General features: G+C 40.4%; 1 protein-coding gene across 4 annotated transcripts in view; it reads right to left on the minus strand.

Moving 5' to 3' along the window:
- Positions 1-14,656, minus strand: part of dock1 (dedicator of cytokinesis 1) — a 263,022-nt gene that overhangs the window by 16,117 nt on the left and 232,249 nt on the right. For all 4 annotated transcript variants that reach the window (XM_028961081.1, XM_028961080.1, XM_028961083.1 and 1 more), the window contains 5 exons: positions 14,175-14,256; positions 12,902-12,986; positions 11,590-11,676; positions 8,660-8,836; positions 7,053-7,136 (listed from right to left, as the gene is read on the minus strand). In XM_028961081.1, coding sequence (XP_028816914.1) covers positions 7,053-7,136; positions 8,660-8,836; positions 11,590-11,676; positions 12,902-12,986; positions 14,175-14,256 — 515 coding nt within the window. The remainder of the gene's footprint in view (positions 1-7,052; positions 7,137-8,659; positions 8,837-11,589; positions 11,677-12,901; positions 12,987-14,174; positions 14,257-14,656) is intronic.

The following is a 14,656-nucleotide window of genomic DNA, read 5'->3' on the forward strand; positions in this document are numbered from 1 at the left end:
TGTTAATAAATTAGAAACTGTTCTATTCTTTTAACCTGTATTGTGCCATGCCTCAACCCTGGGAAGGCAGAAGTAGGTGATTCCCACAACATAAAACCAACACCAGCTGAAGATTCGGCGCTCAGTCATTGAGTTCACATAAACAACGACTCAACTAAGCTATATAAAGCAAAGCAGCTTTCAGACCAAAAATTGGATGTGCTTCGCTTGGCGTGAAAAAAACAGTGGACTCCGAGGGGCAAAAAATAGGCATGAACTTTGAATGCAAAGTTTAAGATCAAAGCAAAGCGCATGCTGTGTTCAGTCTAAAAGCGGCTTTATTTTATTTCTCCACCCCGCATCCCTGACGTATTAGCTCAACCTCCAACCTGCAGTGGTGCAGGTCCAACCTCCAGTGGGGCAGTGGTGACCTAGTGGTTAAGGTACACAATGCTCCCTGGCGCCTGTCATGGCTGCCCACTGCTCACTCAGGGTGATGGGTTAAATGCAGAGGACAAATTTCACTGTGTGCACCGTGTGCTGTGCTGCTGTGTATCACAAGTGGTAAAACAGCATTCTTGGCATCTGTGAGGAGGACAACATTTCAGATAATGCTCCAATGTTGATGCATTTCAATGTGAAAACATTTCAAACCAGCTAAAATAAGAAAACTATTTCAATGGTAACAATTAATTTTCTTATTTTGTTCAGGCTTCCCATTTATTTATTTATTCCTGTTTGTCCATGTATTTTACTTTGTTTGTCTTATGTATATCTGTACGTCCTTTATGTCTGTTGCAGTGGAACTGCTGTTAAAGTGCTCTAGAAATGACTTGACTTGACAAATTATTACCTGTTTTTTTGTGTGTAAAACAAAGTCTTCTTTTTCCCCTGCTGTGCTGTACCGCCAAATGGGTTAGCTGGCCAGCCACAAGCAAAGCTGCTCGACTGGTATGACGACGACAAATTTGACTGGGACAGATTGTGTAAAGTTTCTCCCATTTTCTTCTGTCTGCGAAAGTGACAAGGATGACTGATGCTATTGGGATGTGAGAAGGGCTCCACCGTCTGTGCACTGCCACTCACAGGAGGATAAGGACAAGAGTGACAAGGGCCACTCAGATGCGAAAAGGGCTCCGCAACCAGCTGCTTCAGGTTTTGAAGCCAGGTAATTTGGACCCTTTAAAGGTTGGAGAGTAGCTCACATTCCTTGTCATTTTACATCTTATAAGTTCTTTTGTGTTTATTTCCGGCTATTGTGCCATGTGTTAATTAAAACTACTCTTGCCGACATGGCATGACAAGTAGCCCTGTATCAAAATATTTTTTGAAAGTCATTCACCTTAAATAATCAAGTCCTGATTGGCGTTACCACAAATGCTCTAAATGCTGGTAGGTGCTCTTCTGTGTGCAAAAGGCCAAAACAAGCATTCAAAGGCACAACACTGTTGCATGGGTATTGTATTTAGAAGAACCTAGAGATTTGTTGCATGTGAAATTTTATTTCTATTCTTGATAGACGTCTGCATTCCGATAACCAGGCAGTGTGAAAGAATTTGCTATCCTGTATGTTTCTGCCTTGTTTTTATCTGTAAAAACAGATCTGCACGGGCAGATGGTAGTGCTATTACTTACCAGCTTAAAAAGAGGAAAAAAGGCAGGATATTTAAAAGTCAATGAGGGGCAATGTCCCATTGCTGCTCTTCCAGTGTGAGAAATGTGATAAAGTGTCATATACTGAGAAATTATACATTTAATTGTCATAATCAGGGAATAATATCTATTACAGCTAGACAATGGTGGGGCATGTTACCCCTGCTGGCAACGGTAATTAATGAGGTGTCACACCTTAAAACATGGAGTGACAATTCCCAGCCATAACTGGTAAGATGTTTCACCTTAAAAAAAAAAAAAAATGTGATGAGTGATAATTGGTCAAAAAAGGCCATAATGGGCTCACCTGAAACTCTGGGTAATGCTCGCTAACAAGAGACTCCATAGAGAAGAGCAGCAGCCTGCCAATAACCGGCGGCTCCGGGCCTCTTTTGTGAGTACGAAAAGAGATGTTCACTTTTGCTTAACATCTGTAGCCTTTTCAGCCTTTTTGTGGCTGATGGCACCATGCCAGAATGCCCTGGAGTAACAAACCAGACAGATGGCCTTTTGAGACCCCTGATATCAAAGCAATCTGGATGGGCATAAAAACAATGATAAAGGCAATGCAGGTTCATCCACACTACAGAAGTCTTCACAGTTCATGGCATCAAAATGGCTTCTGCTTAAATTGTGGATTGTTTAGGTAAAATTGTTGTTTTTTAAACATATACTTTTACGGCATTTATCAGATGGCATTTATCAGGAGCAACTTGCAATCAGTATTTACAGGGACAGTCCTCCTGGAAGCACTCAGGGTTAAGTGACTTGGACAGTTTTTTTAAATAATTTTTTTCTTGGTAAGACGCGCGTTTGCCGTTCATTGGGAACTCAGAGCGCATTTGTTGTTTTGTTGGTTTGTGTTTGGGGATTTTATTTGGATGTTTTTTTGAAGACCATTGTTGTGGTGACAGGTGGTGGAAAAGCACATATTTCGCTCTGATCACAGCTTATTTCTTTGGTGCTGCATATCGTTTGGGCGGAATGCATGGTTAGTAACATGACGTTGGCAGACGAGTTTATTCAGAGCCCATCGTACAAACTTTTACATTTACATATACAGCATTTATCAGATGCCCTTATTCAGAGCGACTTATAATCAGTAGTTACAGGGACAGTCCCCCCCGGAGCAACTTAGGGTTAAGTGTCTTGCTAAGGGACACAATGATAGTAAGTGGGATTTGAACCTGGGTCTTCTGGTTCATAGGCAAGTGTGTTACCCACTAGGCTACTACCACCACTTTTGTTGCGTTGCACCAAAGAGAAGTTGTTGCGGATAGTTACGCGATTGTGTCAACGAGAGAGGATGAAAAGTTGAAAGAATCTCGGTTTAAGGCGGTAGAATGGGATTTATTGGGTATTAATGTCGTTGTGGCACAGACCGAGGGTCAGGCGTCTCCGGAGCCTGTAGACGGTAGCGTCTCTGAAATTAAATTAAAGATGCGCGAGTATTCTTTTTGGGAACATCAGATGCAATATGAAGCAGCCAAGTGGAGATCTGAATGTGACAGCCGTGCTGTGCAGGAGAAGAAAATCGAAAAGGAGTTGCAAATTCGTAAATTGGATATTGAATTGGAGGTAAAATGGCTAGAGTGTGAGGAACGCGAGAGGGAGCGGAAACGGGAATATGAAAGCCACACGAAAGGGAAGAGCGGGGGGATTTTGTTTTAAAGAACTTAGAATTAGAATTGGCAGCTAGAAAAGACGCTGTGGTTCCAGCTGTTGTAGGTGTTTCCCCCGTCTCTGTTCCACCAGGGTCACCGTTACCTCCTGGCTCTGTGTCTCCTCACGTCCCTCCTGTTGACCTGCCTCCCTCTAAGTTCAAATCGGTCCTGGTGTTTTTCTGCAGATTGGTTCTACCTTCTTGTCATTCATTACATTCATTACAACAGAAATATGACAGGCACAAACTGACAAAGGTATAAACATAAGATATGTAAAGACCAAGGACACTATTGTTGAACTGGCACAATGTATAACATTATACGCTAAGTGTAAGGTCAAAGACGTCCTGGTCTTTAATCATGTTCACGCATGTGATGTATTGATAGGTGTGGAACAACCATCGAACTGCAATTCAATAAAACATCATTAAATATCATGTTCTGGGTGAAAGGAATACCTGTTGAGCAACACAACTGCATTAAAGACCAATGAAGTTCACAGGCCAGGCTACAACTAAGAGGACAAAAGACCATATGTTGAGACAAGCTATTTCACACCGCATCAAATAAATATCATGTCCTAGTCTCCCGACCCCAGGATCAACAGGTCCAAGGTTAATTCAACATTTGGCACCATGGTGCCATCAGAATGCAGAGCAGCATGCTGAAATGTCTTCAGCAGACCCAAGATGAGGGTTACGTGTGAAGTGTTCCATCATTTATACACATTCTGTATTCTGATGACCAGGCACTGTGGAAGAAACTACAATCCATTTTTGTGTGATGCAGAGCATCACAGTCTGTCTGTTTCTCCCGCTGTTCTCAGTTAACGGCACAAACAAATGCACACACATGCGACAAACACATTGACAGATGGTGATGCTATTAGTCACTCACCTCCTTAAAAAGAAGAAGGAGGCAGTCTATCAAAGCAAAGAGAAAAATAAACCAGTGCCTCAGCTCATGTTTCTTGTTCTTTTTCTTGACTGGAACTGAGGTTTGATTTACTTCACATTATTACAGGTTTAACGGCGATTTCTGTTGTGTTATATTGATATTTGCCACTGGAAAGTCTCATGTTTCAAGTAAAAACTTTCAAACACTTGAATTATCACATTCACACATCCAGTAAAGCCACAAAATGTGTAGGTTTCTATGCACAGTTCAGCTGAGCTTCATTATAGCTCAACGTTAAAAATGGACTCATAGTATACATGAACAGGACAGAAATCAATTTATTGACTGACGTATGTCCGGCCGTGTTGCAAATGGAGGCAATGTGATTGCTCTGGTTGACCTATTACATCACAGACCAATACAACATACTAACAATTTAGCTTACATGTATTGGTCTGACAAACAAAGTTGATTTAGGCACAGACCACACAAGAACACTTTTCTCTAAAACAGGTTTTTGGTTTCTAAAAAACCTGCGTCCACATGGGAGCATTATCTGAAATGTTGTCATCCACATGGGGACACAGAACGAACCAAAAACTGCTTTTAAACAGTGGCTAATACATCAATGTTTCCACAAAAGAGACACTTTCCTGTCCACACAAATATGCTGCTGAATGGATGCAAGGCCAGATCGGATAAAAAAATTTTCCTTGCAAAAATGTTGTGTATGGTCAAAATAAACTCCCGGTTCTATGATGTAACAGTCTAAAACTGAATTTGACTCATGCTAAATCTAGCTTTTCTAGACTGTTTAAACATGGTGAGAATCCTGCAGCCTGTTCCAAGCAGCTCGGCCTATTATGACCAGGTTGTTTTTCAATTCTGGTCTTGGCACTAGGTTGGGCAAGCAGGGCTGAAAGTTCAAACGTCTCTCTTATGTGCTCTGCTGCCACAGCTCACTGATGACCCGGGTTATAGAAAATCCCTGCCTCGTTACCAGGATGTGTTTAACCCTGACCTGCAGACAGAGGGCACTGGGTTCTATTGAAGCAACTTTGCAGCTCCAGAACAGGCAGTCAATACAGTAGAAACAGGACTGACTTGTCTATTCTAGGTCTAATTATTTTTTTGAGGGCACATCTTTGCACCTGCATCCTCCCTGTCAACTTTGCTCATGACCAAAAAGCTCGTCTTTTATTTAGACTCAACAATACAATGGTTACAATACTGAGGACAAAATCAGTTAAAATTAATATTTTGTTTTGATCAGCCCAGTACTAAGAACGATGAATACATGCTCAACTAAACTTTGGTTTCTGCATAATCAGTAACCAGATGTTTCTGTTAATCCTCAACTCACCGTTTCAGTCATAGACTACATCTTTTTGTAACTAACAAGCCTAAAAACATGCACAAACTTTCAGGGATTTTCTTCCGTAAAACACGATATTCATGTGCGACATGCCTTTCTTTGTATGAAACATGTTCGTTCTGCAAGACACGCGCATTCGTTCATGTGAGGTGTTCATTAAGGAGGGTACTACTCTACTTAAGTTACAATTCAGTGAAACTGACATTGGTCATAGACAGTAGTCTACATCACTGGCAGCTTTTCCTCACAAGAGGGTAGGCTGGCAACTGAACATTTCACAAGCATTTAGTTAGCACTCGCAACTGCGCTAACAAACAGAGCAAAGATTTGGTAGAGAAAGCGGGTTGGGGGTTACATTACTAAATGATTAAACATGCAAATGTTTTGCTGGCAATAATGAAGAAAACCAAAAAGTTAGACACACCAAATTTCTGACTGCATTGCATTTAGACAGGTTCACTGTAAAAAAAAAATATGTTAAAAATGTAGAAATGACTCATAATTCACATAAAGCATATTGGTACAGTTATGTTGGCCGGCAACCGCTGCTACATTGGGTTCGGCGGGGTTATATTGGCTGGATCTGATTATTGTTAACCCTAGGGGTGGGAAAAGAACTCGATATTGCAATATATTGCTCTCTGTTACAATAAATAATCAATACACTAACGGGCAATATTGATATTTTATTACAACACAAAATGATTAATTTACCCGTTGTCAGTGTCACTGTCACTACCCAATATCTACCAATCTGTTTGCGGGGGGAGCTGTTCAAGTAAATAGGGGTAAAGTGGCGCAAACAGCGGCCGGTGAAGAACACATGTTAACTAACAACAAAAGCGCAGAGAATGGCGGAAAATAAAAACAAATCAAAGACTTGTTTCCACTATAAAATGTTGAGACACTCGACGAAAAGGCACTGGATAAAGACTATACAATCTGCATGAACTGCTTTGAAAGGTAAAATATAACAGCAACACTACGAATCTGCAAGTGCACCTTGTTCGCTATCATGGTGAACTACTCTCAGGTGATAATGAGGGCAAACCAAGTAAGTTACAGTAACTTACTACTGACTTTTCAGTATCATGGTTTACACATGTTAATTAATGTTCATGTTGTTTTTTTTAATGTTCATGTACTTTTATCGGTCTAGCTGTACAGTGTTTACATTTAAGACCAGGAGGCAGTGAGTTATTATGCAAATACAAATATCCTTGCACAATGTTGGAATTAATTAATGCATAAGATTTCCTTATTATTTCCTTATTCCTTGTTTTTCTTTTTCAGTCACATATATCGTGATATATTGTTGATGAAATTTCTTCCAATATATTCGTGATATTATCCTTATCGTGGGCCACATATCGGCACAGAATTGAATTGTGAGTTACCTGTATTGTCCCACCCCTAGTTAACCCCCCTGTAAATTATGCCCCTGGTTTTGAGGGATGGGTAGGTACATCTTCTCAAACCCTCACCTGCCAGGCAATCAGGTCTTTGAGCCTTTCTATCTTCTCCTGGTCTTCTGGATGCTCCTGGATGTATTTGTCCGTGAAGAAGGCCTGAAGAGAAGAGAACAGAATTGAGAGAAGTCATGCTTCCGCACTACTACGGACAAAAAAAAAAGACCCTGAGGGTGAATTTCAGCTTTCACACACACACACACACACACACACACACACACACACACACACACCAAGATACAGTTTGTGTGACTAATGCTCTGTTTTAGATCTGACACAAATAGAGGCCATTTGTGGCACTGATATATATAAAAGGAAGCAACTGGTTGTGAAAGTTTTATGATAGAATGTACGGTGGGGGAGTTTGTTCACTTCTACACAGACTGTGATAAAGTGATTCATGTCACAAACAAACAGCAGATGGGAGGCTTTAGGATTTTTTTCTTTACTGCTAGTGAATGAAAAATGCATTACATTAAAGACAGAAACATATATAACCATCCTTGCCAGCACAAACAATATTTCCTATCAGAGGCAACCTAGACAACTGTGATGCAGTTTAAACAGAAAGGAGCTTTTACATGAGCAACCAAACTTACATGCCAATGTTCCTTTAGCCAGGTATGCATTTGTCTATTGTCAATGTATAATTCATATGTCACACTAAAATAACACTGTACTGGTTCTTCGTGTTTGAATAATGAATTCAGAAATCATTTCTTGGCCCTATGTAATAAAAAGAATCTGGTAAGGAAGTATTAATTTGATTAATTACTGCAATATTATTGCTGTTTTGATTATTTAAATTCCTTACACAATAAAAGGGTATGATGAAAAGTAATTTAAATATTTCACTGTATTTCAAGGTATATAAATTGTGCATATCTATAATTTGCAAAATGTACCTTTTTCTTTAAATAATCAGAAGTTGCCTACTCATAGCTCATCCCTCAGACTGTGACTTGCTACTCAGAATGTTTCTATGGTAACAGGGATTGCGCCCTATTCAGAACAGTGACTAAACAGAATCCAATGTTCCCCCAGTTATTTTATAAATGAATAACAAAAGAGATGTAATTAAATGCAATTTCACTTTTCATGAAAAATTCAGCAGTACATGAACTGTTCAAATATAGAAGTAAAAAAAATTGTGACAGTTGCAATAAACCAATGACAGCAGCCTCTGTTTGTATTAAAGCATGTGTCCACAATTTTTTAAGTGGGAAGCATCCACAACTTTTCAGATCACTTCTCTCAAATGCTTCTTGTTGCTAGGTTACAAGAAGATGCTCTTATGGCATTTCAATATTATTTTCCACACTTTAATAATTAATTTTAACATAGCATCATTCTTCATCATTACCTAATGAACTGCCTCAGTGAGGCAATAATACAGAAAACCACACACACATTGTCTGTTTAAATTTGAATATAGTTTTAAAACCATAAAAACCTTTTTATGTCATAAAAAATATCAATAAGAAATCAAATCAAATCTGTACAATTATCAATAATATCCTAATGATAACTATCCCAAGTCATATCTAAAATTCAGACAGAAACATATAGAACTTCCCAGATCAGAAATCAAGAACTAGAGGGGAATGGACAGCATGGTTTACCTTCTCATAGTTGGTGAAACCGCCCATTACGGCCGGATCCACAATGCCGTTCAGCAGCATGGACAGGGGGTTGATGGGAAGGCTGGGGTCACTGAGGTGCTTCTGTACCATGTTGTTGATCTTCTCATTGGTCAGCTGCATGGTCTCCATGGCGTTCTCCAGGGGACTGATCTCTTCCTGTAGAGAGAGACAAGAGACCATAAACCTAAAAATGTGTTTTGTGGTTTTTCCCTTCTGTTAGTCATACTTTTGTCATTAGTAACAAATACACCTATAACCTACAGATAGTAAATTTTGTTTTTGATAGGAAGAATGTGCTGTGAGCGTGTCATCAGACCTTAAGGCCCATCATCAACACAGGAACATTTGACAGACATTTAACTTAAATCTATAAAGTCGTCTTTATAGAATTATAAAGTCGTTGCTGGCACACAAACACACCATTCCAAATTGTTCTCTCATTCTCTCTTTAGGTGCACTGGTGGCATAGCAGGTAAGGAAACTGACATGTAATCAGAGGTGCCACTGAGCAAAGTACTGTGCCCATACACTGCTCCCCGGGCACTTTTCATGGCTGCCCACTGCTCACCAAGGGTGATGGGTTAAAAGCAGAGGACACATTTCGTTGTGTGCACCATGTGCTGTGTTTCACAATGACAATCACTTTACTTTCACTGTTCCACTCTCTTGCTCTCTCCTGTTCTCTTGGCAGACTACTAACGATGATTAGAACATGTGCGTCAGTTAACGCGTCCCACAGATTTAGCCATAGAAGAGGATGTGTGGCAAAACCCCAGAAATCCGGACCTGAATGTTGACCAATGCTGATTCATCAGACGGAATAAATGGAAAAATTGCACATCCCGGACTAAACCCTTCCCTGTGTGCATGACCTTGGGTGACTGGAGAAAACTGGAGCACCCAGATGAAAGCAACACATTTGTCAAAGTTAGCATGTTACTAAGGCATTGAAGCCACTAATTTTGTTGTCAACATTAGTGCGCTTCCCGGTTCTGCCCCTCCAGTTCCACTTGTGCACATTTAAGCACATAAGCACTCACTGTTCGATTTGATGCACAGGCTGGATGGCAGTTTTCAGGTTTGAAAAAATTAGAAATGCACAGTGAAAGGGGGTGGGGGGTGGGGAGAGGACAGGTGTCTAAAAAATATCTCTTGAGCTCTCTAGAGCTCAAAAAAAAAACCTGTGTTGCGCCTGAGAAAGAGAGGAAGATAGAGAGGAGGAGAGACCATTTCTAAACTGGGCTCTCAACCTGCTGCCAATTAACTAAGGGAGTCCGAGAGGAGAGGAGAAATGAAGCAACCTGGCAGCGTCTGCATGAAGGAGGCTAATCACAGTGACAAATAAAGCAGAATTGATAGAGAATACTTAAGAGTGCCTAATTACGCTAAGTGCCGCATTTGTCTTCTTTTTTTGTTTGCCAAAACAGCAGCAAGTTTTTTTCTTTCTTTAAGAAAACAGATGAGTCTGGTGGACTGGTCCTGACTGATACAGTAAATCCGCTCCAGAGCTAAAACTGATCCAGTTCCTGCATCCTCACCTTCCGTCAATATCCCCTTTCCTGCTGCTTACCTACATAGTCCCTCCCCAGTTTACAGAGAGCAAAAGAAGTAGAGTACTTACTCAAAAACCCCTCATTTTTATTTACTTATTTTTATTTTAAAAATTAGTTTTTGTTTTGGTCCACAATAACAGAGATACATTTGTGATGGACAGAGTGTGCTTAAACAACATCTCCCACACACAAAAATGTCATATGGTTAAGTCAGCATTTCTGCCACAATTGTTTTTGAGTTTTCAGGTTCCTGATCATCTATCTGAAACACCTAATTTCTTTCGTTCTGTTTTTTTTGCTGTGAAAGTAAATATAAATATATATAAAAAATGTATAATCAATTAAAACTCAAACACATGTTTGCATGATCAGTGTGGTGGAAGTCAAATTTTCAGCAGAATGGAGGTTGTTACAGAAGCTGCTGTCAGCTGTGACTGGTGAAACTCACAAGAGACAACACTCATTGGTCAAATGTACAGGAAAGTAACTGTGACTGGACAAGCAAAAGCAAAAGTTCTATTTTTTTTGTCACACGGCAAGCATGACACACGGTGCACACAATGAAATGTATCTGTATATAACCCATCACCCTTAGTAAGCAGTGGGCAGCCATGGAAGGCACACGGGATCAGTGTGTGGGTACGGTACCTTGCTCAAGGGCACCTCAGTGGCACCTTGGTGTTTCAGGTTTTGAATTCGCAACATTTATGTTACGAGTGTGCTTCCTTACCTGCTAGGCCACCACTGCCACAAATTTGCTTTTTGCTCTGATCATGCATATTGACTGCATATTGCAGTCATGGGAATAGTTGACACATACAACAACCATGACATCCAACATTTACACAAAATCTGTAGGAAAAATTCCAAGCGCTAAATTACTAGTGGCTGCTCTACTGTTGGCATAGTAAATTCCGCCTCCTGTCTCTTCTGTATACTTCTGTAGTTTCCTTTGGGCCACATTTAATTGCCATGTTTGAGGCCCAAGGAGAGGCTTTACTCTGCCACCACGCAACACTGTGTACAGGAAGCTGAGGCCAGGCTGGGTATGTGACTGGTTAGTCCTTCAGACCTCTCGACCCCCATGGGAATCGAGCTCCGGCTGCGTGGCACCTCAGCACTTAATTGATTTGCTGTAAGTGAGTGATTGGACCTGAGTTGATCCGCTGCTGTTTGGCAGGCTCTAATCAGCTCCTGACAACAAGTTTACCCAGAAACCCACAACAGCACACCTAGAATTATAGGGGAGGAGGGGAGTTTGACTGTCCATCCCAGTTAAGTGGACAAATCGAATGGCATCGATTCTTGGCCGCCGAGGCGAGGAGCACAGCTTGTCTACGCAACAAGCCCACTTACCGTGGAGAAGGACTTGACTTCAAACCATCGCAGGATGCCGGGCAGCTTGTAAGCGGTGACATAAGTGGTCCTCTCAATCCACATATTCTGAAGGGAAAATAAATAAATAAATACATAGAAGAAAAGGTTGAAGAACAGAACAGCAGGAGGGGGAAAATAAGGCTTTTTACTGAAACGGTAAATTGCGGGTGGTTGGCAACTCTAACACATGACACGGCCACTTAAATGAGCCATTTATTGGTTTTAACACACCTTTCATAACCCCACACCCACCCCCCCTCTTCAACTCGCAGTCATTTAAACCCTCACAGAAAAGCCACTTTTTTAAAAATTGCACATCCGTGAGAGGATTTTTAATGGATGTTTACAAAAAGCAAAAAAGGGAACAATTAACTCTAAAGGGAACACTGCTACAGTATATAAACATAATACATTTGAATGGACATGGTTTTTCATTACTTCCAACTTTATGTTAACAGAAATGCACAGACATGCATGCAAACAGGATTTGGTTTCCACAACCATGATCATACTTTGTAATTACATTAACTTTAAACTACCATAATAGAGTTATTGTTATTATTGCTAAACAATACTAACACTTAGCTGTACAGTCAGATCATTATGTAATACAGTGTATCCAGAAAGTATTCACAGCACATCACTTTTTTCCACATTTTGTTATATTACAACCTAATTCCAAAATGGATTAAATCCATTTTTTCCTTCAGAATTCTACACACAACATCCCATAATGACAGTGTGAAAAAAGTTTACTTGAGGTTTTGGCAAATTTATAATTATTATTAAATTTGCAGCACCTCTCAAGCTCCATCAGATGTTAAATTGGATTAAAGTCTAGGCTCTGGCTGGGCCACTTGCTCACTGGGACCTTCGAAGCAACAGAAATCTTTCTCTAACCATCCCCAGATTTGTGCCTTGAGACAATCCGGTCTACAGACCATTCCTTTGACTTCATGCTTGGTTTGGGCTCTGACATGAACTGTCTGTGTATGCATTTCCAATCAACTGTTTCTTCCATAGCAGTTCAATTAAGCTGCAGAAACATCTCAAGGATGATCAGGGGAAAATGAATGCACCTATGCTCAATCTGGAGATTCATAGGAGCTTTCTCAGTTTTTTCATTTTTAATAAAGTTGCCAAAACCTGAAGTAAACTATTTCTCATTGTCCTAATGGGATGTTGTGTGAGAAAAAATGAATTTCATCCATTTTGGAATAAGGCTGTAACATAACAAAATGTGGAAAATTTGATGCCCTGTATTATATCTAGTGACTGAAGTCATATTTACCGCAAACTCATTGTCTGGATCCTTCTCCCCTTTTCTCACAGGTCTGGAGTACTGGAATTTATTTACCTCGTTCACAGTGTAAAAGCTACAGGAGAAGATGGACAAACAATTTATTAAAGCATAGGCTGTACTTAATCGTACTTCAATTCAGTTCATATATTTCGGACAATGACATAATGTGGAAGTCAGTCATGCATTAGAGCAACTCATAAACAGTTTGGAATAAGATGAACATTTTCTGTGATGGATTGAGTTTTCTATTTCCCTGCTGTTTAAATCAAAGGTGCAAGCATTGCAGGTTGACTACACAAAGGATTTAAGATTCAAATCCAATGAACGCTGCTATTTACAATTCATTATCTAGTGAGGACAGGGGTGTGTTGATTGTGGGGTTGGGGGCTGTGTGGACGGAGGGAAAGAGAGTGCTGCTGGAACAGCCACTGTGATGGCAGAGCTTAACTTCATTTCTGTGCATCACTGGTGTTCTGAGCAAAGTGTAAACAGTGGGGCTGAGCCAGCCATCTATCAGCTCTGACACACACACACACACACACACACACACACACACACACACACACACACACACACAAACACACACACAGTTAATTAACAGAGTTACACATTTAAAATAAACTCCTTGTGCAAACACACATCCTCCTGTCTCCTTGACAGAGATGAGTCAGTCCTTGAGATTAACTTTCCTATAGAGAGAACCTTCCCAGGAGTCCAGAATTTTGTGTATATTGTGTTGTAAACAAATACATTCATAAATAACTAAAAAAGCTCAAGGTCAAATGTGGTTTGCACGCCCCAAATGTCCAATGAACTGTCTTGTGTGTGTGGCATGCGAGTCGTTACGCCATCCAGCCATCACCCTTGGTGAGCAGTGGGCAGCCTAGGAAGGCACCCAGGGAGCAATGTGTGGGGACGGTAACACCTTGGTGTTTCTGACATTCCCCCATTGAGCTTCCCAAAATGGAGGCTGGACATATCGACAGAGGGCTAAAGCTCCCTGGGTAAACTTTCACTTCTGGCTGGTTCTAACTTGAACTTTCTTTCCTCTGCTGCTTCACAAAAAAACATAAAAAAGAAGCATGTTGATTAAAATCCAGAGTAATCAAGGTTAAATATGCAGAGCCGCAGAATTGGCGGCATTAATAATGCAGCATGCAAGAGCAGCAAGATCGTTCAGGTGGAATGTGAGCAAAGACGTGATTATTACAATATTAATTGACTGCTTTCTGGAGCAGACACTGGAGGAAAACAGTCTCACCTCAGAATCTGCTCAGACACTTGCTTGTTGTGAAACTTTGGTGGCAGCTCCAGGATGGGCTTCACGGTGAAGCACTGAATGTCTTCACAAACGTTAAGGCAAAAAAGTTTAAAAAAAAAAAAAGAAGACATTTGCTCCAAATAGCCATTTAGATGCAACAATTCACTTATATGTGAGAGTTCAAAGTTAAATGTAACTGTGACCTTATGCAGCATTAGAAACAACCTTTTTGAAAACATCATTTAAAGAACATGTTCTGTATGACAGAAATAACAGAAAATTTCTTGGTTTATCTATTTACGTAAATCCTGAGTGTGCCTTTGATCAGATAATGTTCCATATGTCACAAATAGAGAGAGCAGTCTACAGGCTGCGGAACGACAAACCCATCAACTTGGGATGAATGTGACAGTGTATTTCTTGTTTCCGGTCCCAAGCCCAGGAAGGGCATCCGGATTAAAATGTTTGCCAGGTCAATTTTG

Source organism: Denticeps clupeoides, chromosome 2 (genome assembly GCF_900700375.1).
Source record: "Denticeps clupeoides chromosome 2, fDenClu1.1, whole genome shotgun sequence".
Lineage (NCBI taxonomy): Eukaryota > Metazoa > Chordata > Actinopteri > Clupeiformes > Denticipitidae > Denticeps > Denticeps clupeoides.